The sequence below is a fragment of the Callorhinchus milii genome, unplaced genomic scaffold, assembly GCF_018977255.1.
Source record: "Callorhinchus milii isolate IMCB2004 unplaced genomic scaffold, IMCB_Cmil_1.0 Scaffold22, whole genome shotgun sequence".
NCBI lineage: Eukaryota > Metazoa > Chordata > Chondrichthyes > Chimaeriformes > Callorhinchidae > Callorhinchus > Callorhinchus milii.
Window position 1 is genome coordinate 1,591,027 of NW_024704763.1, and position 23,356 is coordinate 1,614,382.

General features: G+C 42.4%; 1 protein-coding gene across 2 annotated transcripts in view; it reads left to right on the forward strand.

The window, feature by feature from the left end:
- LOC103190379 (D-glucuronyl C5-epimerase) overlaps positions 1–11,220 on the forward strand; it is a 30,045-nt gene extending 18,825 nt beyond the window's left edge. For both annotated transcript variants that reach the window (XM_007911130.2, XM_007911131.2), the window contains 3 exons: positions 3,670–4,301; positions 8,755–9,000; positions 9,596–11,220. In XM_007911130.2, coding sequence (XP_007909321.1) covers positions 3,683–4,301; positions 8,755–9,000; positions 9,596–10,620 — 1,890 coding nt within the window. In that variant the 5' untranslated portion in view covers positions 3,670–3,682 and the 3' untranslated portion in view covers positions 10,621–11,220. The remainder of the gene's footprint in view (positions 1–3,669; positions 4,302–8,754; positions 9,001–9,595) is intronic.
- Positions 11,221–23,356: the final 12,136 nt, after the last annotated feature.

A 23,356-nucleotide genomic window follows, 5' to 3' on the forward strand; every position in this document is an offset into this window, starting at 1 on the left:
TTCAAAGCTGCATTTTCTTATCAAATTATAAATATTATATTAAAAAACATCAACCGAATGCTCTTAAGAAATACTCAAGGCCAGGGTTGAGCATGTATTATTCCAGGGTGAATTCTACTCCTACTACTAACCAAAAATTCTTTAATTGAATTGTTCTAACATGTGCAAAATTATCAAAACCATCAGCATTTTAATATCTTCAAACCAGCTTTTGTTTTATACATCTCATTTATAAGTGCCACATTCCTTGAATTGTGGAAAGATTGTTAGAATTGGCACAATTACAAAGCTTAAATTGTCGTAGAAAAGAGACAGCAGTAATAGTTGTAATATTTGAGATTTAAAATCAGCCCTTGCAGCTGAAATCTCAAATTCCTTTCTATGGTTCTTTCTGCAGCAGCACTTTTTTGCCTGTAAGTGAACCTCTTGTCACCGTAGCAGATTCAATTTATCAAGCATAAAGGAAAATCAGTTAATGTGTATGTTTGCTAATATTTGTAGGTTGAAACTTAATACAATGTCCAGAAATAACCGTTTTAATTTTGTCAGGCGGCCACAGTTTAGCATGAAATTATGCTCCAATAAGCTTTTACAATAACAATCACTCAATTGCAGAGCACTGGTTAGAAAATGTTATTGCTCACTTGTCGGCAGCTGCCACAGTTTGGAGTTATTATTTGTGCCATTAGCAAAGATTTTAATAACCGTGCCCATCTGGTGATTAGATTTATTCGTCCGTACCTTAAATGGACTTGTAATTATGACAGTAATTTTCACAGAGGCTGTTCATTGTTCAAGTGATGTGCCAAGTAACTAGCTATGGGAAACAGACTGGGTCCCATGAAATTCATTCGCTGTTAGAACATCAGATGTTAACAGAAGCCTACAGTGGCAGACCTGTGCAGCTTTGCTTCAGCATTTACAAATAATTATAGGAATTGGTTGATTGGTTGAGGCCTACATGTAATACTTGTCCACAAACACTTGACTAATGACCTTTAGGCATAGAGCGACCTGTACTGTAGCCAGGTTGATTTCGGTAGTTGTACTCTTGTCTGTGGGTCAGAAGGGGTTGATTCAAGTCTCAAGTCTAGACTTGAGTTCATGATAGTCTAGGCCAGGGTGGTCCAACTGGCGGCCCATGGGATGCATCTGGCCCTCAAGGGGATATTAGCCCTGCCCTTGTCATTTCCATCTGGCCCACCCACTTCCTCCATAACTCATATATGTTATGTTTCTGGAAAGCAAACACAAAATTATTGCTTATGTGGCCCACAGATGTTTCTCAAGTAGGGCATCTGACCCTCAGCAGCCAAAAGGTTGGACCACCCTGTACAAGGCTTTCAGCTCAACACAATTATTTATACAGATCCTTTTAAGTTGCTTCACACAGTTGACTGACAGGCCAAGCCAGAGGGTTGGTGGAAAGTAGTGCAGTACTAGGGAAGCTAAATTGAGCTTCTGAGCGTTTTAAGATTTTTTTGACACTATTAGAAAATTACTGTCTTAAATTCAATATATCTGTTTGTAACATGCATGTTTGTCGTTGTGCTTGTTCTCTTGGACTTGTTCTATCTTGTTTCCATTGTTTGAAGAAGGTATATTTTATAGAAAAACAATTGATTCTATCAATTGTTGATAGAATAGGTTAATAATCCTAACAAAACGTTAAATACTGTAGATGCTGGAAATCTGAAAACAAAGCAAAAAAGTCGCTGGGAACACTCAGCAGGTCAGGCAGCCTCTGTAGAGAAAGGAAAGCTTGGCAACATTTCGGGCCCATGACCCTTCTGTTCTGATGAAGGGTCGTGGACCCGAAACGTTGACTCACTTTCCTTTCTCCATAGATGCTGCCTGACCTGCCGAGTGTTCCCAGCGACTTTTGTTTTCAGGTTAATAATCCTATTGTGCATCGTCCACAACATCATCAAAACAAGGGATACAGAACCATGTTGAATTTTCAAATTCTGACCTGTATTTTGTGAACATAATGTAAGTTACCGTCAGCTAAAACTTACTGAGTAAAGTTTTGTTGTTGTAGTGAAGTGTAGTACTCGAATAAAACTTCTCCTTCTATTTTCCCCTCCCAACCCAAACCATACACGTCTTCTCCAATCTGACACATCCGATTACTGTTTTGGCAATGGATTTGTATTGTAAACCCAGGGATGTAAATCCACTTCCACTGGGTTATGACATGAACATTATTGCATCTACATTGAAACAAGGCTGCCATAAATTATTACTTTAATTTTTCTGCTCTAGTAAGAGGTAATGAATGTTTCAGTAAATTGAGAGAATTTTACAGCTTGCATTTACATAGCCCCCATTATGCAGGGTAGCGTCCCAGAGCGCTTAAAAACTGGTTGCAAAATAAGGGGCTCTTGTCTCGAACCTAAAATTTGTAAATTTTGGAAAGGCATTCTTCCTCCCAGTGCATCAGGAGCCTTGTCAAGATAAGGCCAGCCTCTTATCTTTCATCTCCCCTATCCCTGGGTCAGACACATTGCGTGGGTGTGCGGTAAGTGGAACAGGCTGTATTAGAGCAGTGATGACCTCCAAATGATAACACCCAATTCATAAGCGTACTGCTGGACAAGTATTAAAACTAATATGATCATTTTCAATGATGCCGTAACAGACTGCAAGCAAATGATAAATTTGTTTCTTGTATGCTTTTCCAAAATGCCCAATAACTTTCCATTGTGTAGAATTTCTTATTTGGTGTGACCTAGTTTTCAGACCAAAGTGCTATGTAAAATTCCATTAGTTTTCAAAGGTGATTGCACTGAATCTTGTGCAACTTCACACGCAAACATATTAAATCAAGTCTTCAATTCTTCTCAAGTTGTGTGCTTTTCCTAATGGACCCCTGCAACAAACTGACAAAATAACAATGGTTCTTTTAACCTGTTTGTATCTGGGTTTTCATGAGCTCTGCTTCTCCTCACCTCCACTTCTCCTCACCTCCACAACATTGCCCATCTCTACCACTACCTCTCACCTAGGCTGATGAGAATCTCATCCAATGCTTCATCACCTCTAGGCTTGATTACTCCGTCACAAACTCTACATACAGCCTGTGAAATTTATATTTACTGGAATTTGTTTAAAACTGGCATTCTATCTAAATATATTTAGCAGAAATTGTTCAATCCATAATTAGCAATTTAGATTTTTGCAATCAAATATTTGAAAGTGCATCAGTATCTGCACCTTGATGGTTAGTTAGCATCCATCATTCACTTCAGGAGGGAATAATCAATGGATATGATTTATGTTGCCTCCAAAATGGGGGGAAATGTGTTGCATTCCCTTTGAATGTAAAGTTTCAATTATGAAGTTAAGAAAAATCTCCCTCGAAAAAGCCCCCTCGAGCACAAGCTAATTTGCCTTCAGGCTATGTTTTGTAGATGTATCTAAAGAATTACATAGAATAAGAGAGTGTATATTTCACTACTTTTATTATTGTTATAATGTTATTTAAATGAGAAAAGTGTCGGGGGGCATGTTTGACGAAGTATTTTATGATTATTGGAGTAAGGCAGTTTCTCAAGTACGGCTTTGTTTTGAATGGGAAGGTTTATTTTGTAGTGATGCTAATGTTACTTTCCCAAAAAAAGGTGATTTTTTTTAATCCATTGACTGCATATTTTTTTTTGTTCCTAGGTATGGTGTGAATATGCGTTGCTTGGCAGCTCGAGTTAACTACAAGACTCTCATTGTCATCTGTGCCCTCTTTACACTGGTCACAGTTCTGCTGTGGAACAAATGCTCAAGTGATAAAGCAATCCAATTTCCAAAAGATCTGAGCAATCTGGAGGACCTATTCAGGGGAGAGGGTCTGGAGAAGCGCGAGGTTAACTCTGAGAGCAACGATGATGTAAACAGCCTCATGCAAGTTGGGAAACCTCCACCGAAGCAGCTGTCAGAAGATGTTTTGCGACAGGAACAACAGAAGGCCCCTCCTATAGTTGGTCTTGGCCTCCTAAATAACAATGCCAACAAAATATTAGGGCCTAAATATGAGGAGATGGATTGCTTAATAAATGATGAGACCATCATAAAAGGGCGGAGAGAAGGCAATGAAGTTTACCTGCCTTTCAGTTGGATTGAAAAGTATTTTGAGGTTTATGGAAAGATTGCCCAGTATGATGGGTACGATCGTTTTGAATTTTCCCACAGTTACTCAAAAGTATATACTCAGCGAGCGCCTTACCGCCCAGATGGAGTATTCATGTCCTTTGAAGGCTACAATGTAGAGGTCCGAGACCGTGTGAAGTGCATCAGTGGCATTGAAGGTTGGTTTTCTTACACCATTTTTTACCACGCTTTCTAAAAAAAAACCTTCAAAAATAATTTCTCAAATGTTATCATTTACCAACATTACATGTCCAGTTTCTAGTCTGTTAAAGGTACTAGGTTAGGGATAGGAGTAGTTTTGTTAATGTACCTAGCACATTGATATGACTGAGCTAACTGGCTAGTTAGGAGAAGGAGTAAATATTAGTTTTAATCAAACTAGTTTATCATTGAATTAATATATAGAACAGTAGGTGGCTTGGGGTGTGTTCCGTTACAATTGAGGCCTAAATTGGCTCACAGTTTATAAGGCAGCACTGCAATGGATAATGTGGTCCCAGCTGAATGAGCAGCCAGAAGCTTACCAGTGCTTCAAATTAGTAAGCTGCCAGTTCCAGCAGTTTGGAGTCCCTAAAGCCTTGGGCTCATCCAACCCTGCTTGTCTTCCTCCAACAGAAGTGAGACGTATATTTTTCTCACCACAGCTTTCGGTTGCAATCTTACTCATGTGATTGCATGAGTATAATGTTATTCTTGACATGTTAAATAGTCTAACCTTTCCTTTTTAAGATTTTACATTAGTTTGGGTATTAATGAATTATTCTTTAAAAATAGTGTATTTGAAACCGTACTAATTGAAGATTTACTCTTTCCTCCTCATTTATCCCTTGTTACGATGTTGATCATTGTTCTAGCTTGGTATGTGCACTTGCATTTTACCAACCAATCATACACCTATTGCCCCTATCGTCACTAAAGGGAATGCTAAGTGGTGCAAAATTGCCCACAAAATACACAGTATATTCTGAGAAGTGTTTTGAGACGACTCAACATGACCGAGGTGATGAGCCGCTATATCAAATGCAAGGATTGTTACTATAATTTCAAGACTGGCTTGTCTTTTCATATCACAACCTGAAGACCTTCCTGTTTGACCGTGTCTACATTTACCTCTTTTTCCCTCCCCTACCCCCCACCCACCCCCAAGCTCAGTTTCAAGCTCTGCCAATGTTAACCCTTTGAGACACTACCCCACGTGAAGGGTGCTACATAAATGCAAGTTGTTATGTTGTCTGGAATCCATTATTTTAATATGTGGGTGAAATTGTTGATTCCTGATTGAGCTTGATGCAGTACATTGCAAGCTGTGGAATGGCTAAGGTATGGTCAATGGACTGTTCATGGTCATTCAACATTTTTCCAAACAAATCGCTGAATAGTAATAAACAGATGGAGTACAATGAAATACTTATTCTGAAAATGGAAATGAGATTTGCTTCACACAAAAGTTTTCTTACTGGGTGAAAACTATGAATATTAAGTAGTGGAGAATTTCTTTCAAAAAGCAATTTGTAATGGTGTCAATTGAATATGTTGACTCTCATCCAAATATATTTGTTTGGGTAAAGCTGTATTTTTCAAAGGATTTGATAGCATTTGTTCTTTACAGAGTTCCCTGAGGTGCCATTTATTTCTGAAGTGGTAGTGTGATTAGAATTAGTGGGTTCTGACATTCCAAATTTGCCAAATCAATTTAATTATGGTTTATCTTCAGGTTATTATGATGTAATGATGACATACCTCCCTTAATTGGAAAATAAATATTAATTTAGCAAGTGACCATGTGAAATGGGTCTCCTGGCATTCTGTTTGACCCTAACCTGAGTTTCAAACTCCACATTCGTCCATGTGCTTTTTAGAACTGGTTAGTATTGAAGCTTTTAATAAATAACTACTGTAATGTTTAACAAACAAATGTGGTACACCCGTGTCACTTGGTCACACTAATAGTTATCAAGCCTTATCACGTCAGGTGATGTTTTAATTCTGCCACATGTACATCCCAAATCCCTTTTGAGCTAATGGTGCTGACCTGATTGTCTTGAGCTGTTTGACATCAAATTAGTCTCACCAAAATGTGTTGCATGTAAAGTGACTTCAAGCCCTTGTGACTCGAGCTGAGTACAGTTTATGACTGGTGCATTTGAAGTGGCATATTTATGATTGAATGATTACAGCGATATGCAACACACGTGATATTTTTCAGTCATTCATAATGGATGTTGATAATGTTTTTAGAACTATATTGCTTCAATACTCAGAAATAACTTCAGAATTTGGCAAGAAATGTAGCTGCATAATTCCAATTTCTTTTAAGATGCTGAATATTTAATCTTGCTAAATTACAAGCACAAATGGGGGGTTTGAACTTGGCCTTTAAAAGGCCAAGAACAACAATTTGCATTTATGTAGTGCCTTCCGCATGGGCAGGGCAGACTTCTTAATGTGATTCACACAGCAATCACACTGGGAGTCCTAGCTCGGCAGGGAGGTGGTCAAAAGAACAACACTGCCGAGCCATCAGGGAGCTAAGAGAGCTGTCTTTAAATAGAGGAACTGATCTATTAATGTGTTGAATTGAAATAGAAGAACCTCATCCATTATCTCGAACCCAGACACTGATTTTGTAGTTTGATTGAATAGTTCGGAGCCCTGCAGCTGCAAGTTCTGAATTCGAGACTGAAATACAAATCTTTGTAAACACGAGCCCCCACAAAAGCTGAACCCCACCGTTCTAACCTGGCCTGTACATTGCTGTGACCCTATTAGCAGGATGTTGTTGTATAACGACAGATTGGGATCAACTAATTTAATGTTTCAGTGACTGAATCATGCAAAGGTTGAAGGAGAAGTGTATTGTGGAACAGTTATTTCCTAGACGTATGCTGCACATCAAAATTCTGCTATTCTCGCAGTGTTTGGGTCATAGATTTCTCTTTCACTGCAGATTAACTGACTGCTGTGTGCTGGCTGCTGATATCACTCCATGTCGAGGAGCAGAAAAGTCTTGCAATCAGCAAAAACTCTATTTGGACACGGCACTGTATAAGTTCTGGTTTCAAATCCCTCAATCCAGTAATGGGTGCAATTTCCTCTTGTAATGAAATAACAGTCTTGTTAATTCAGGAAATTGAGTCCTGCGTGCAGTGGGTAATGATCAAACCTGACAATCCTGTAGACTGTCAACACTTCAATAAAATGTTTGGAATGAGCATTTTGTAAAATGCTAATACTGATTTAAGGTGGTTTCAGTTCATCTTGGCAGTTTAAATACTGTCATTTGGAAAGTAATACCTGGATGAAAATGCCATTAAATCTGAGTTTTCCAGCACCCCCACCACACTTTCTGCCTCATTGCCATCTGTTATAAAAATAGTATTTTCAGCAGAATTCCACTCCAGGAGCAGTATGCAAACGTATAGGCCCGTTTAACACTTGTATAAACTGTAACTAAAATTTTATGACTGCATCAGGAATATATACAAGCTTAAGGTGCCTGTCTCAAATATTTGACAACTTAAGCATTATCGTGATGTGGGTTTCCAAGTGTAAATGTGGCAGCATTATTGATGCTCAATCCTATGCTGAAGAATGTTTAAGGTCAGCATTGGGATAATTTGAATGGCTCTCCAGTTGTGTTGCTTGCTTCTATGTGCAGCTTCAGTGTCTGACTGTGATCTCAGGATCAACCCCAAAAAGAACAAGCCGTCATATATACAGCTCATGCTTGATTGGGTGTTTGTGGTGTCAACCTAGCTCGTCGATTGTAGAATATATAACCTTTAATATCTCACTAGTTTGAGGAGATTGTTAGCTCTCCTTGTAATGTGTGTAATACTAGTGGGGGAGGACTTACTTGCAAAACATTTAATCTAATTGGCCACAATGCTTTATACTGTACTGTGCAGTCAAACTAGGCCTTTAGGTCACTTTCAGTAACTGGCTGTTTTAACTTTAATGTCTCGTTTTATCCTAATTCTCTGATTCCTTAATGTAATAGAATATAATTACTTGATTCATTAGCCATCTGAAACCTAATTCCAGTTGAAGTGTAAAGTTGTTTACTGTTGATTTATGCAGCGAGGAAACTTTCCAAGTCTTCATTTTGAGCAACCAATTTGTATTGACCACATGTAAATGGAGACTTGTTTCCATTGAGGTGATACCCACAAAAATAAAGTCAATTTACTTTACATGAAGCTCTTTGAAATGTCTTTAAGATGTGATAAGGTGCTATCAAATGCAAAGATTATTATTATGAGGGCAGGTGGATCTGGATGTGTTCACCTCTCATGAACAACAGATGTCCATTGCAGCTGGTAGACTGAAATGGAAAGAAAATGTTCACAAAAATGTATTTGAATGTCTGATTTAATAGCATCTAAAAGGAAGGCAACTGCACACTTTCTTTGAATATGGCACTTTTCTCATGTAATATAAGACTTGTGGAAAGTATCAAACTGTTTCAAAAGGACATTGGCTTTCTGGCATGAGTTGTAGTTTCCTTGGGCCCCAAATCTACACTAATTAATTTGTTTATTTTCTATAGGTCTTTATCCTCGGTGGTGTTTTGGTCACTTTAAGTCTAACTTGTTTTGTGTTTCTCTTTAGGTGTGCCTTTGTCTACACAGTGGGGTCCTCAAGGTTATTTCTACCCTATTCAGATAGCACAATATGGGTTAAGTCACTATAGTAAAAACCTCACTGAGAAACCACCGCACGTTGAAGTGTACGAAACCGCAGAGAAAAAAGATAAAGGCTCCAGAGCAAGTGACTGGATTGTGCCCAAGGGTAGCACTGTTTCTACAGTCTTTGACAAAGCCAGATCCAGCAACGTCAAGCATTTCAGCACCTCAGGTATTTTATTTCACCGATCATGAACAAATCGGATAGATTTCTGTTAGAAAATAATATCTTGGGATACAGTATATAGTTTGGGATACGGCCTGTCAAGTGACTGCCAGGATGGTGGAAGGCAAACTAGATGGACCTTGGTCTTCTTTCGCCCAGTAAATTCTTGTGTTCTATTACTTGTTAGATCTGATGTCTAACTAAAGAAAGACAATGTGACTTCTAATATTGTAAAGCGAGAACGAGTTGGATCGTGAAGTCTCGATATTTAAAAATAATTTCCAGATCCCATAGCTTTAGGAAAATCTTATAGCGGAATGTCTTAACTAATGAATTTTTAAAAATCATATTGGGGAAGTTAGCAAATACAATTTAAAAAAATGTAATTTAAAATCAATTTTTTGGCAAACAAATTTCCAAACTGTCCAATCTTTCAACAATATTTGTTGCTGAGTTTGGGAAATGGTTATAGCCATGAAAAATGTAAATATTTTACTATCGTTATTTTTTAGTGTTATTTCACATCATTGCTTGCATGTTTAAACAAATTAAAATTTAAAAAAACTTAAAAAGTTTTTACAAGTTCGTCCTTTCTTTTCAGAATCTTCAGAGGGAGTTTCTTTGGTGCTTGGTAACATGAAAGATTTTATAATTTCCTTTGATATTAAGTTCTTGACAAATGGGAGTGTTTCAGTGATGCTGGAAACAACTGAGAAGAATCAGATGTTTACAATTCACTATGTGACAAACACACAACTTATCGCCTTCAAAGATGGAGACATTTACTACGGCATCGGCCCGCGGACTAGCTGGAGCACTGTTACTAGAGACCTGGTGACTGACCTGAAGAAAGGAGTTGGTTTGTCCAACACCAAAGCGGTAAAGCAGACTAAAATCATGCCCAAGAAAGTGGTAAAGCTGGTGGCTAAGGGGAAAGGCTACATTGACAACATTATTATAGCAACAACAGCACATATGCCAGCCTTCTTCGCTGCCAGTGATTGGCTGGTTAGAAACCAGGATGAAAGGGGGGGCTGGCCAATTATGGTGACCCGGAAGCTAGGAGAAGGTTTCAAGTCTTTAGACCCTGGCTGGTATTCAGCCATGGCACAAGGTCAAGCTATGTCTACACTTGTAAGGGCCTACCTGCTTACAAAGGAGCAGGTGTACCTCAATTCAGCCCTGCGGGCCATAGCACCCTATACCCTGAAGTCACAGGACCATGGCGTAAAGGCCGTGTTTATGAATAAATACGATTGGTATGAAGAGTACCCAACTTCTCCCAGCTCTTTTGTTTTAAATGGTTTCATATATTCTCTGCTGGGTCTGTACGATCTGAGAGAAACTGCAAGCGAGAAAGTGGGACAAGAAGCAAATAAACTGTACGAGCGAGGCATGGAGTCTTTGAGAGCCATGCTTCCACTGTATGACACTGGCTCAGGTTCAATCTATGATCTCCGCCATTTCATGCTGGGTACAGCTCCCAACCTGGCCCGCTGGGATTACCACACCACCCACATCAACCAGCTCCAGCTGCTGAGCACCATCGAGGACGCACCAATCTTTAAAGAGTTTATGAAGAGATGGAAGACGTATTTAAAAGGAGGGAGGGCAAAGCACAACTAGAGCTGAAAGCCAAATTATAATCTTATGAAACGTACATATAATATATAAGGGAAGGTCCATTAATTTAAACACTTTTATAAGGAGTGCAGGTTGTACCTTTTTTTTCTTTAATCTCTGTCATTTTACAGGTAGAATGTCATTTTGTAAACGGAATGAGTATTACCGGTATCTTACAGAATTACTCTTGATTTAACATGCTTTTTACTTTCTGTTGAATTAATGGAAGTGGGGACACAGTCATTAATGTTTGTGTTGAGGACTAATAGTGTGTGTGCGCGTTAATTGAGCTCTCTCACACTGACTGGCAAATGAATTCTTTCAAGATTGTATTCCTTCCCCCTATTTTACATACTTTTCCTCATTTCTGCCCTTTATTATTTGTGTGTGAACGGAGGGGGCTATCAATATCTGTTATCTTTGTATCAGATCTCTCTATTCAAACACAATTTAAAAATATCCATACACCTGGTGTTTCACCAGCCGGACTTGTTTTCTGTTCAGAGAGCCTGTATCCTTGTGTCTGGCCAACTTGGCACCTGTAATTATGTATGAAAACAACAACAAAATTGCATTTTTACCGCACCTTTCACGCTGGAAGGACATCCCAAGGTTGTGGACAGTCAAGGGTTTGCACCCGAGCTGGTGATCGGAATTATGATGGGTGGAAGAGGAGGCGGAAAGGGAGGGGACAATGTGGATGGATTCTGGTATGTTAGTTCCAGATAGTGAGGGCAGAAAAGCTGAATGCCCAACCACCAATGGTGGGACGGGCACGATGGGGGACATAGAGCGCAGGTAGACAGTGAACTGCCTCATGTCCCCCGCCCTGTCTGCCTCACCATTAGTGGTAGATTCTACTTTTAAGGAAATTGTGAATGACCCCCAAGGTGGTTTGTAAACGTGTTCTCTTGTGTAAGTAAGAATGATGTTGTTCTGAGAATTGCATCAAATTTCATGTTGGTCATCTGCATTGAACACAGAATATTTTTCCATAATTGAGTCCTTTTAAAGCTTGTAGCTGATTTGGGTTTTAATGCACATGGCAAAGCACAACAACAACAACAAATTAACTAAAATGTAACTGCACAAGTTTAATGTATAGTACATGTATAGTGGATGTTTTATATATAACAAAAACTTGCATTTATATATAGTGCCCTTCACATGGGCAGCATCTTGGCATACAACAAAAATGGTGCATCCAATATCAACTGGGATCAGTTCATTACAAATGACTCCTAATTAAAGCCTGATTTTTAAATATATATATATTTATAGGTGTTGCCTTTATTTGCCATTTGTCAAGTTAGGAAGTAAAAGATTACAGAGAGGAAAAAAGATGTTCAGCTGGCATTTTCTTTAAAGCCACTTGCACAAGTGTTCTTCTCCCTCTTTGCCCCTCTCCCCCACTCCAAACTGATGTTTGCTTAAAACTTATGACTCCTAAGCTGAAGCAGCCATTTTGCTAAAGTAATGATGCCCACGAGATTCAATCACAGGTGAGTCCGTTTGGAAATAAAATGACTTCCAAGTCGTCTGTTATCATTTTGCCTAATTCTCTGGGTTTGGGCCTTTTTGCTTTTCGTTCATTCAGTAATGTTTGTCTTTGTTTGTTCACCACTGAGAGAAATGTTTACTGTGTAAAGAATTATAAGAAACTAGACAATCTTTTTTTTAATCATCTGTCTGTATGGTCGCCAACTTTGCTGGCTGAGAGTTGCCCAGTCTTTAAACTGCCCGCCCTTGTGAGGGTCACTGCCCACAAATCCTAATGCTGGTTTAAGCTACAATCAACCAGAGAATATTTGTAGGTAGAGATAAAAACAGAAGTCACTGGGAACATTCAGCAGGTCGGCAGCATCTATGGAGAGAGGAGTGTGGGTCAGTTCTGCTTGTGACAAAAGGTCATTGATCTGAAATGCTAACCCACTTACCTCTCTCTATAGATGCTGCCTGACTTGTTGAGTCTTACCAGTGACTTCTGTTTTTATTTCAGATTTCCAGCATCTGCAGTATTTTGCCTAATCATCGTAGGTAGGTTGTTCTCAATCAAACACTTATTTAAAACAAATTGTGATGTCTGTAGAACTGTCATCATGTGTAAGTCAAACTGCAGGTTACGTTGGCCAATCTATTGTCCCAACAATGTATAGATTTTTCTTCAAAGCTGATGTCTGACATATTTCAATATGTATATTTGAGAGGTGCTCATTTTCTGATGCTTAGATGGGTCAGAAATATTAATGGAGTTTTTTTGTAATTTGCCATATATTTGGTATCCCATTTTTTTTAATTCTCTGTTGCTTAAATGTTCTTTGCTATGCAGAATCACATTGTTTTTCTTTTTCGCGGTTCAATTCCTTGTGTGTAGAGAAACTAGTGACCGTGTCGTGTTTTTTTTTGAAAAAAAAGAAGTGTATTCGGGGTTTTATTTTCCTCTCCTGGTTTTAGGGTAATCTGTCGTAGCTATAAATCTTTTTTTCCTCCTCTGAGCTTGCGTGTTGTCAATACCAAAGCATTCAAATCTTCAGCTTGCTCAATGTTTGAGCAGAGCTGTCTGATTTACTGTATTGCTAACAGATTGTTCTAGTCAACGAAAGTGTTAGAATGTAAGATGCAGGTGGGTATATATGCAAACTGATGATGCATAAGCACAATAGGAGACTTGTGCCAATGTACCCTGTCTGGACAATGTGCAAGACTTCCACTAAAAGCTGCTATTTTTTCATTTACACTGTATTTTTTATCATTTTAACTTGTATTTTTACACGTGGATTTGAACCATATGTTGGATATGCAATAAACTGTTTACTGAACACTGTGGCCTGTTGACGGGACGAGCTAGTGTTTGTGGAGCTGTACTGATTTGGCATCTGTTAAGCACAATGTGCGCACAGCAGTACAGCGTTGCCATTTTATACACAGCAAGAATTCAGAATTTTTTCAAAATAAAGCGACTATATACTATGTTTATATGAAACTATCGATTGGATCAATCTTTGCTGTGCTGAAGTATCTTTGCTTACTGAAGTTGTACAATAAAACGCTTTTCCTATATAAAAAAAGGATTTTTTCCTGTTTGTCTCACATCCTGTTACTTGTATGTACAGTCTCTCTCTCCCCCCCTCCCCCCCCCCACAAACACACACACACACATTAAAAGTGAGATTACAAAGGATTTTTGTCGGCGGTTTTCTCAACTCCATAGATATGGCTACCGCTTTGTTTTCACAGTCTGGATAATTTTACCCGGAGGGTAATTATTGGCTGGAACAAGTTGCTGGAAAGGTCATTGAACCCTTAGCTCGACGCTATGATAAGGAGGATGGTGAGTTGGCGCATGGGGGGCTTCTGGAAATGAGCTTTCGAGTCTTTTTCATTTGAACCACTTGTGACATTTGGAGGCACTCGCCCTTTAAATCTGTGTTAAAGTGGAATCTGACACGTTAGGTGTGTACCTGACACATTGCAGAGGTTGCGTTATCAAACTTAATGCCTTTCAGTACACGTGGCTGGATATGCTGAGTGTTTGATCGATAGCAAAATATATATAAGTGTTGGGAGAGGGGGTGAGAGAACCAGAATTCAGATTTAATTCTGTTGGGAGAAAAAGAGGTGGAAGAAAAAAAAGATAGCAAGGAAAAGGGGGTTGACAAGGGAGCCCGGTGTACTCTGCTTTTATTCTGCCAGTCGATATAATTAATCTTTGCATTTGATATAGCGTCTTATCACGTCGTCGAGACGTTACAAAGCGCTTCGCAGGATACACACTGTATAGTGAGTGAGTGCATCTTGGGTGTGCGGGGAGAGAGGCTCAGGTGAGGACAAACGGGCAAGGGTTGTGGGATGCAGCTGGAACTCTGGTTGCTGCACAAAAACAAAACACGTTGTCTGTACAAACGTGGACAGTATGTCTGCATTCCTCACTCTCTTTTGACCATCAGGAAAATGCTCGCATTGTTTCCAGCCGGCAGATGTCCTGGCAATGGAGAAGGATTTGTGTGTGTGTGAGAGAGGGGGTGGGGGAGAGAAAGAGAGGTTTTATAACTTTTTGTCCCTGGCACAGCAATGTTTAAATCACCTGATTTGGGCTCGAGAGAAAAATGTAAATCTATAAATGTTGCCATGGGGATAAATTTGATATTTCAGCTGAATACTTTTGTGTTCCTGGGAAGGATGTGTGCACTCTCGCTGGAGACCGCTCACTTATTGGCTTTAAACGGCAGCTCTAGGGAGGAAGCAAATCCTCTTCTCATGTCACGTTTGGGCTATGAATTTGTAGTGTGTGTGTGTGTTCAGTGCATAAAGATCCTAAATGAAAGGCAGGTCTTGATCAGTTTGAAAGCATTGTGGCCATCCCTTTCGGCCTTGGGTTTCTGTTGCTCGTGACATTACTGTTGCAAAGAGAAGCTGCAACGCTCCAGATAACGCAGTAACCTTCAAGACCTATTTTGTACAAATTAGAAGCGCTGACAGCATCCCGAGAGGCAGCCTTGCTGTTCCCCTTGTGGTTGTGGTGTAAATGAAAGTTTTTTTTTGCCAGTTTGGCTCCAATATTCGGTAGCACGTGGGCACAATCCCTCTCTTCCTTCCCAAAAAGTACAATCCTTAATTCATTATGTGGATTTTTAGTTGAAGTTCGTTCCAATCAACACTGTCCCATCCCCCAACCCACCCGCCAGCCTGTTGGGGTGAGCATGAGAGAATCAATGCAATGATTTGGAAAAGAGGGAGTTTCTTTCTCGGGTGGGGATAATGTTCCGTTTCTAAACAGCAATGTACCCAGAACGACCGCTGTAAGCCTGGCTTATTCTCTCGCTTTGGGCTGAATTCAGGTGCAGCTGATACTCGTGATACACACCACAGGTCCTCAGCGAGTGGGTGTGCTGTAATCCGTGCGTTTGCTAAAGTGCCTTTCATGTCTGTAGCGCTTCACAGGATTTACTCTGCAGAGACTGCCCAGTGTAGTGAGAGCGTAGTTTTGTAGGACAACTCGGCAGCTGATTTACACATAGAAATGTGTACAGACAGCCATGAATGACCAGTTTTATCCGGTGGGTAAGGGAGTAAGACGGGATTCCTGGCTCTGGAATATTGCAGGCTGGGACGCGATGCTTTTAAACGTACAGTACGTGTGTGTCTGAGAGCTGCCTTTATCCCTGGCCCTGTGCTGCTGCCTGCTGGGCACTTGTTATCTTGCAGGAATCCCATTTATAAAAATATAATAATCTTTGCATTTGATATAGCGCCTTATCATGTTGTTGAGACGTCACAAAGCGCTTCACGGGATATAAAGCGGAGTGACTGTGTATTTTGTGTGAGAGTCGGGCACATGAATAACCTCTCAAAACAGGAACAGCCGACAGGCTCCCCCACTCACTGCCTCTCTCTCTCGCTCTGTCTCTCTCCGCACCACCATCAGACTGAATCCGCTGTTATCAGAGCATGAGCTCTCCAGACAATGATCTTGATTAGCCAGTTAATGCAACCCAGGACCCAGTCTAGGAGCAACACACCACTCACTACCCACTCTGTGTGTGTGTCTGTATGTTCTTTTTATATAATTGTGCTTAATGCACTTCCGATACCAGGGCCTGTTATTCCGATCGCACTGATGCACGTCCCCTTTTTCTCTCTTCCAGATGTAGCCGAATCCTGAGCCTGTGTTTGAGAGACAAAGCCTAAGCGCTCCAGGACACTACCCACCGTGTGAAGGGCGCTATATAATTGCAAGTTGTTGTTGAGTGTGTGTTTGAGAGGCGAAGCTCCAGCACATGCACACACGCCTCAGTCATGCGGTCACAGGGCAGAGCACTCAGTGTTCAATCCCAATGGCGTTGAGGAGTTTGGTTGGATCTGGGTTCAACGTCAATGTTGAACTGTGAGTTCTCCGGTGATATAGGGGAGCGGGGGGGGAGGGGAAAGGGGAAAGGAAAGTGGGGGTGGGGGAGGGAAGCTGAGAGTGAGAGAGATTGGAGGTTGGGTAGGCCAGTGATGTGGGTGTTGGAATGTAGGAAGGCATCTCGTTGGGAGACATACCAAGGTATGTGAAGAGAAACCAACTCAGCACATGTAGAGCTGCGAAAAATGCTGTCTGTCCCAAGGCCATAAGCTGAAAGGTGACGTTTAAACCTAATTGACATCACTGGGTGTGGACACAGCATAGGTTGCAAATAGGCTTTTCTGTGCCCAGCCTTCAGCAAGATTGTGAAACATCCAAGAGGGTTTAGGGCAGAGCGACTCTGAGGCTCCAGCGGCTGAGCTGCCAACCTGAAGGAGTTATTCCTGTTTGTTGAATGAAACTGGCTCCTTTATAGCACATTTTAATCTGGAAACGGCTCTAAGTGTTTTTCAGGGCGTTGGGACATAATAATAATAAGTCCTGCATTCAATATAGCACTTTATCACGTTGTTGAAACATCTCAAAGTGCTTCATAGGATACACTGTAAAATGGAGTGACTGTATATTTTGTGGGCGAAACACAGCAACCAATTGTGCACGGCAGCGTCCCGCAAACAGCCGTGGGGGGGGGTGCGAGAACGTGCCCTGTGTCTCGTGGGTGCTATATTGGCAGGTACAGTGTATAGGCCGGGCTGTTTGTGGGGGGTGCGGGCGGATTATTTTGTCGGTGATTCGAAGCACAACACACTCACCAAACACAAATCTACACTTATTGCTTTGCAGCAACCAGGAATTTATGTGGCAATAAAGCTCCAAAGGCAGATCAAACGCCACAATTATATTACGATTGTAAACAGCAGTAAAGCTGCTATTTTCCTCCCCGTACAGCCCCATAAAACTGACATATACAGAGCAGAGGGTTCTCTCCCCTCACCCCACCCACCACCCGCAGAGAAAGGAATACGTACAGGCCGCCTGCGCTCAAAACGCACAACTGTCCGTCAAATCCTCCATCAACTCTCTCTCCAGCCGTAAAGACACTGGGACCCAGTTAAAGTTGTCACTGAATGTTTTGCAGATGTCAGGTCAGTGGCAGTGACTGTGAGAGATTCTGGCACCGGACACCATCGCACCAAATGTGATCATACATATGAAACACTTTGAGACGTCCTCCCAACCTGAATGACACTGTATCAAATACAAGGATTATTATTATTATCTTCATCATCGTCCCCTCAACGCTTTGACAATAATCGTTTATTCATTTAAAAGAACTGGGATTAATTAGCATCCTCGAGTCCTCCGCTTTCCAGACTTACATTCTGGATTTTAATTAAACCTTCGGTCAAAACAGACCATCAATTGAAAAGCTTCAGGGTGACAGGGCATTAAAATAATAATAGTAATCCTTTTGGTACAGAGCCTTATCACGTCAATGAGACGTCTCAAAGCACTTCACAGGATATGCTGTAAAGTGGAGTGACTGTGTGTTTATGTGGGCGAAGCATGACAGCCAATTGCGCACGGCAGCGTCCCACAAACAGCCGTGGATCGAGTGACCAATTTTATTTGGGAGGATTGACGGCCAGGACACCGAGAGAGAGAAACTCCCTTCTCTTTACGAATAGCGCTGAGGGATCTGAAGCATTCACCTGAACAGGCAGACGGGACCTCGGTTTAACGTCTCATCTGAAGAACGGCACCTCCCACATTGCATCAAACCCCCAGCGTGACATTGGACTGTCAGCTTAGACTGTGTGATTCCAAGTCCCGATGTGGGGCTTGAGCCACTGAGCCCGGCCGACACTGGAACCAAACCACAGGATGCAACGGAACTGAGCCGGACTGACACCTTGATCCTTAATTTAAAGTTTTAATGTAATTCAAAGTGTAGTTGGCTACAAATTCACAATCTGTTCACTTCACTGAGAAGTCTGATCACCTGCGAGGATTATCGTTGTTATTATTATTATGATACAAAAAGGTGAGGCGCAGTGACGTTGCTAAAGGGTGTCATTAAAGAGCCCGTTGTGACATCAGAAAGGGTTTGCAGGTGAGTCTGTTGTTCAGAGAGAACAACAAACAGAAATAGGTCACAGGTTGCGGGGAGAAACAGAGCAGGAATCATCAACCTTTCCAGCAGTGTTCGCTCGCTGACCTGCCCAGCGCCCTCTCCTTCCTCGCTCACCGGTCAGTACGATGTAGTCAACACGGGCAGAATCTAAACCATAATCCATGACTGTTTGTGCGACGCTGCTGTCCGCAATGTGGCTGCCGCATTTCGCCCACAAATTACAGTCACTCCACCTTACAGTATATTCTGTGAAGCGCTTTGAGAGTCTTAATGATGTGTTAAGGCGCTAATATCAAATGCGAGGATTACTATTATTATTTTAATGTCCTGTCACCCAACTGATGGTCTGTTTTGACCGAAGGTTTAATTAAAATCCAGAATGTAAGTCTGGAAAGCGGAGGACTCGAGGATGTTAATTAATCCCAGTTCTTTTAAATGAATAAACGATTATTGTCAAAGCGTTGAGGGGACGATGATGAAGATAATAATAATAATAATCCTTGCATTTGATACAGTGTCATTCATGTTGGGAGGACGTCTCAAAGTGCTTCATATGATAAAAAAAAAGAGTGAAATACGGGTTTACGGAGGGAGGGGGAGGATAGGGAAATGGGACTGAAGGGATCGTTCTTTACAAGAGCAGCACAGACACGATGACCTGAATGTCCACCTTCTGTGCTGTGCGAGATGTTACTCTGTGTGAAGGATGTTCTATAAATGCAAGTTGTTGTCGGGAACGCCTATGGTTCTCCTGTCAAGTGTAGTGACTGTGCATTCTGCAGGCGTATGCGACAGCTAATTTGCACACACCTGCAATCTATCGCTTTATATTGAAGGCACCGCATCAATATAGTTCTTGTTGCTGGTGGTGGTTCCCGAGTCAGGGGGAAGAGAGACGGTGGCATCTGGGAGACTGGGAAAGAGTTTTCTGGAAAATTTGCGAGAAAATTTCAGGAAGAAAAAAAAGAAAGATGAAACCGATGGTGAAATCTCTGAACTCTGCTTCTCTCAGTCTCTATTTTTGCCGAGTCTCAGTTAGCGTGTGATTCGCGCATCTGAGAATCGTTGGAAAATAGCAATGATTAAACAAATCAGGGCTGGCGGTGTGCCTGCCGGGGGCTGCCAGACATTACAGTGAGGAAGAAAACACGACTCTTTAATCAGAAATCTGATTGATCTTGTGGGAATATTTTACAAAAGAGAGAGGGAGGGAGGGAGGGAGAGTTTAAAAGAGACCAAGAGGGAAGAAAGTATTTCAGCATTTTATTACGTTGAAACATAACAGTAAAATAATAATAATAACCCCTGCGTTTGATACAGCGCCTTATCGCGTCCTCGAGACGTCTCAAAGCGCTTCACAGGATACACCGTAAAGTGGAGTGACTGTTTGGTTTTGGGGGCGAAACGCGGAAGCCGGTGGTGCCCAGCTGTGGATGGAGGGACCAAATATCTTTTGTAAGCGATTATTACCCCCGGAAAAGTGATCCGCCAATTGGGCTAAAACTGGGTTCCTCCTTACTGCTTGGTAACCAATAACAACACCAACAACAACTTGCACTTGTATAGCGCCCTCCACACAGGGTAGCGTCTCAGAGCTTAACCAGAGGCGTGTGTGTGTGTGTGTGGAGTAAAGAAACTTGCCCAACATTTTGCCCCGTCCAGGGATTAACTCGGGTCCTCTCACTCGCGAGGCGAGGCTTTAACCACTGAGCTACGGGACTCCAGATAAAAGTCACCCACAGGCTGTGGGGCTGTTTGTGGGTTTCTGCCCCGAAACTGTCTCCCGACAAAATACAGTCAGTAAATCTGACAGTGATTCCCTGTGAAGCACTTGGCGACATTGTATTGAATGGCAAGGGCGATTATATAACAAAACACGGCTTTGTGGACAATCAGCGCCGGCCCGGTTTTAATTATTAACCCATTGTTGCTGGTGATTTTATTTCGTAGCGGCCGAAGCCGGGAAGGTTAGAATAATCAACCGTACAATTGCACAATCTCAAAGTAGTGGATCTTGTGGTTAACTCGTCTCCATGTTCATGGTGCTGTGATCATTAAAAGCGCTCCCTCCCTCCCTCCCCCTTTCTCCTTCCCTCCCTCCCTCTTTCTCCCCCCTCCCTCGCTCCATTCCCACCCTCCGCCTTGTCTCAACTTACAGACACACACCCTCTTTCACTCGCCCTTTCTTTCTTGCACTAATACCCACTGACTGCTCCCCTCCCATCAGCACCGCGCCAGCAGCTCGCAGTGTCAGGCTGACTGCAGGCAGAGCAGGAAGTTTGTAAATCAACTGTATCTGCTCTCTCTCGCTCTCTTTCAAACTCTCACACTCCCTCAACTCACTCCTTCTTTCCCAATCTCTCAGTGACACTCAGCCTCACACACATTCTTTTGCACACCCACACACACACACACCCCCACACAGGCTCTCTCACACACAGATACACAGACCCTCACGGTCACACACTGTCTCACACACACAGACACACACTCTCGCACACTCGCTTTTTCACATACGAACACACACACACACACACACACACATGCAGACTCTCTGTGACACACACACACTCTTCACACTCACACACTTTCTGTCTCTCGCACACACTGACACCCGCAAACACACTCACTTCTAAATAACACTGGCAGCAGCGCCCTGAAAGCAGGAGAGCGTTTACCTGACGAGAGAGAGAGAGAGAGAGAGCAGGTAAGTAAGTCACTCACTGCTGAGGAAAACACGAACGTCTGCTGTCTCTCCAACACTTTCATTCTTTCTTTCTCTCTTTCGCTCTCTCTCTCTTTGAAATACCCTTCGACCGTGCCTTTGGTAACCTTCCCCAACCACCGCCCCCCCCCCCCCACCCCAACTTTCCAGCTATGCGTCGAACCACACTTTTCTGTTAAGCGCTCGGAGACACTGCCCCGGGTGAAGGGCGCTGCATAAATACAAGTTGTCGCCTTTATTTTCTCTCTTCCTTCCCTCTCTCCTGCTGTCCTTCCCCCTCGGTGTCTGACGGAGGGTTTGCAGTGAGCCATGACACTGATTTAAATCCAAGCCTCCCTTTAACTTCCAACCTTGACCCTCGCTGGGACTGTGAGTTGGTCAGATGCTGGAGTTAAACGCCTTGGGATGTCCTCCCGACGTGAAAGGCGCTCTATAAATGAAATCTTGTTGTTGTTAAGGTTCTTAGATTTGCCTTTTACCAGCTGATAAAATGACAGCATTTGTTTGGCTGTGTTTTGCCTGAAGGAGCGAGCGCTGTGGTGGTTAGACTCAGTCACAGTTAGTTTCCTGCCTATTGCTAGGATATTCAGTCCTATATTCCCCCACGGACCCCACCCCTCCCTCCCCATCTTCAAATCCACAACTCCATCCACGTCTGTTTGTGGGGACGCTGCTGTGCGTAACTGGCTGCCAGGTTTCACCCACAAAATACACCATCAATCCAGTTGACAGTATATCCTGTGAAGCGCTTTGAGACGCCTCAAGCACGTGATAAGGCGCGGTATCAAATGCAAGAATTATTATTATATTATCATCAAACCCTGTGCTTTCCCTCTTCTCTCTCGCTCTCGATGGGTTTCCGCATGAGTGAGACCCGAGAGAGAGAAAATAAAAATACAGTAAGTGTTATTCTCCACGTGAGGTGCCGGGGTTAATCCCGCTCTCCGGAGAATTGGAATATTCTCTCCACCTGCTTCCCGCTCGCTCTCCACCTGCACCAGAGCCGGCAAAGCCAGGTGGGTGGGGAGGTGAGCAGGGCCCAGCAACGGAGCTGGCAACAGAGAGGTGGCAGCTCGTCAGACAGGATTTTTCTGTGTGTGTGAGTGAGAGAGTGCATGCATGCGTGTGTGTGCGTGTGTGCGTGCGCGTGTGTGTGTGTGCGTGCGTGCGTGCGCGCATGTGTGCATGCGCGTGTGAGTGTGTGCACACGCAAGTCATTATAACAATCATTATAATCCTTGCATTTGATACAGCGCTTAATCACGTCATTGAGATGCGCCTCAAAGCGCTTCACAGGATACACTGTAAAGTGAAGTGACTGTGTGTTTTGTGGGCGAAACGCGGCAGCCGGTTGCGCACAGCAGCGTCCCATTGTGATTCCAGCTCCGTCCGTTAGTCTCTCTCGCGCTCTCTCTCAGTCTCTCATTGATTGTCACATGAACCGTCAGCCCCTTGGCAACAGGTGCAGTGCCATCACTGAGCCGTGCGACCAGTATTACCAGTCCTCGCTGTCCCCACCCAGTGTAGAAATGTCCCGGGCGCCGAGCCCAGCCACTGCTTCTAAGCCACACTCTCTCAGTCACCCGTCTGACACACCTGTGCGCTCACCTTGCGGCTCAACAACAACAAATTACATTTGTGAAACGCCTTTCCCGTGGGGGGGATGTCCCCGGGGGCTGCGGGTAAATAAAGCACAGGAGCGTTTTGTGTGCTTCTTTTTTTTTACAAATTTGCAAAGTTTAAAGGAACAGATTAAAGGGCAGGTAAGAGAAATAGGGTGTTGCAGGGTGTGTGTGTGGTGTGTTTGTTGTGGTCTGGGTGTGGTGTGTTTGTTGTGGTGTGTGTGTCTGTGGGGTGGGGGGGTGGGTGTGCACTGAGGGCTGCAATTCTCCGCTTCACAAACCGTTTGTTAAACCGTTTGTTACCTAATTCCCCTTTTCCCAAAGTATTGACATTTGCATTGTGAAAGGCGCTCCACCGATGTTAAGTCTTTCGGAAAAGGCGAATTAGGTAATAATAATCCTAATAATATTGA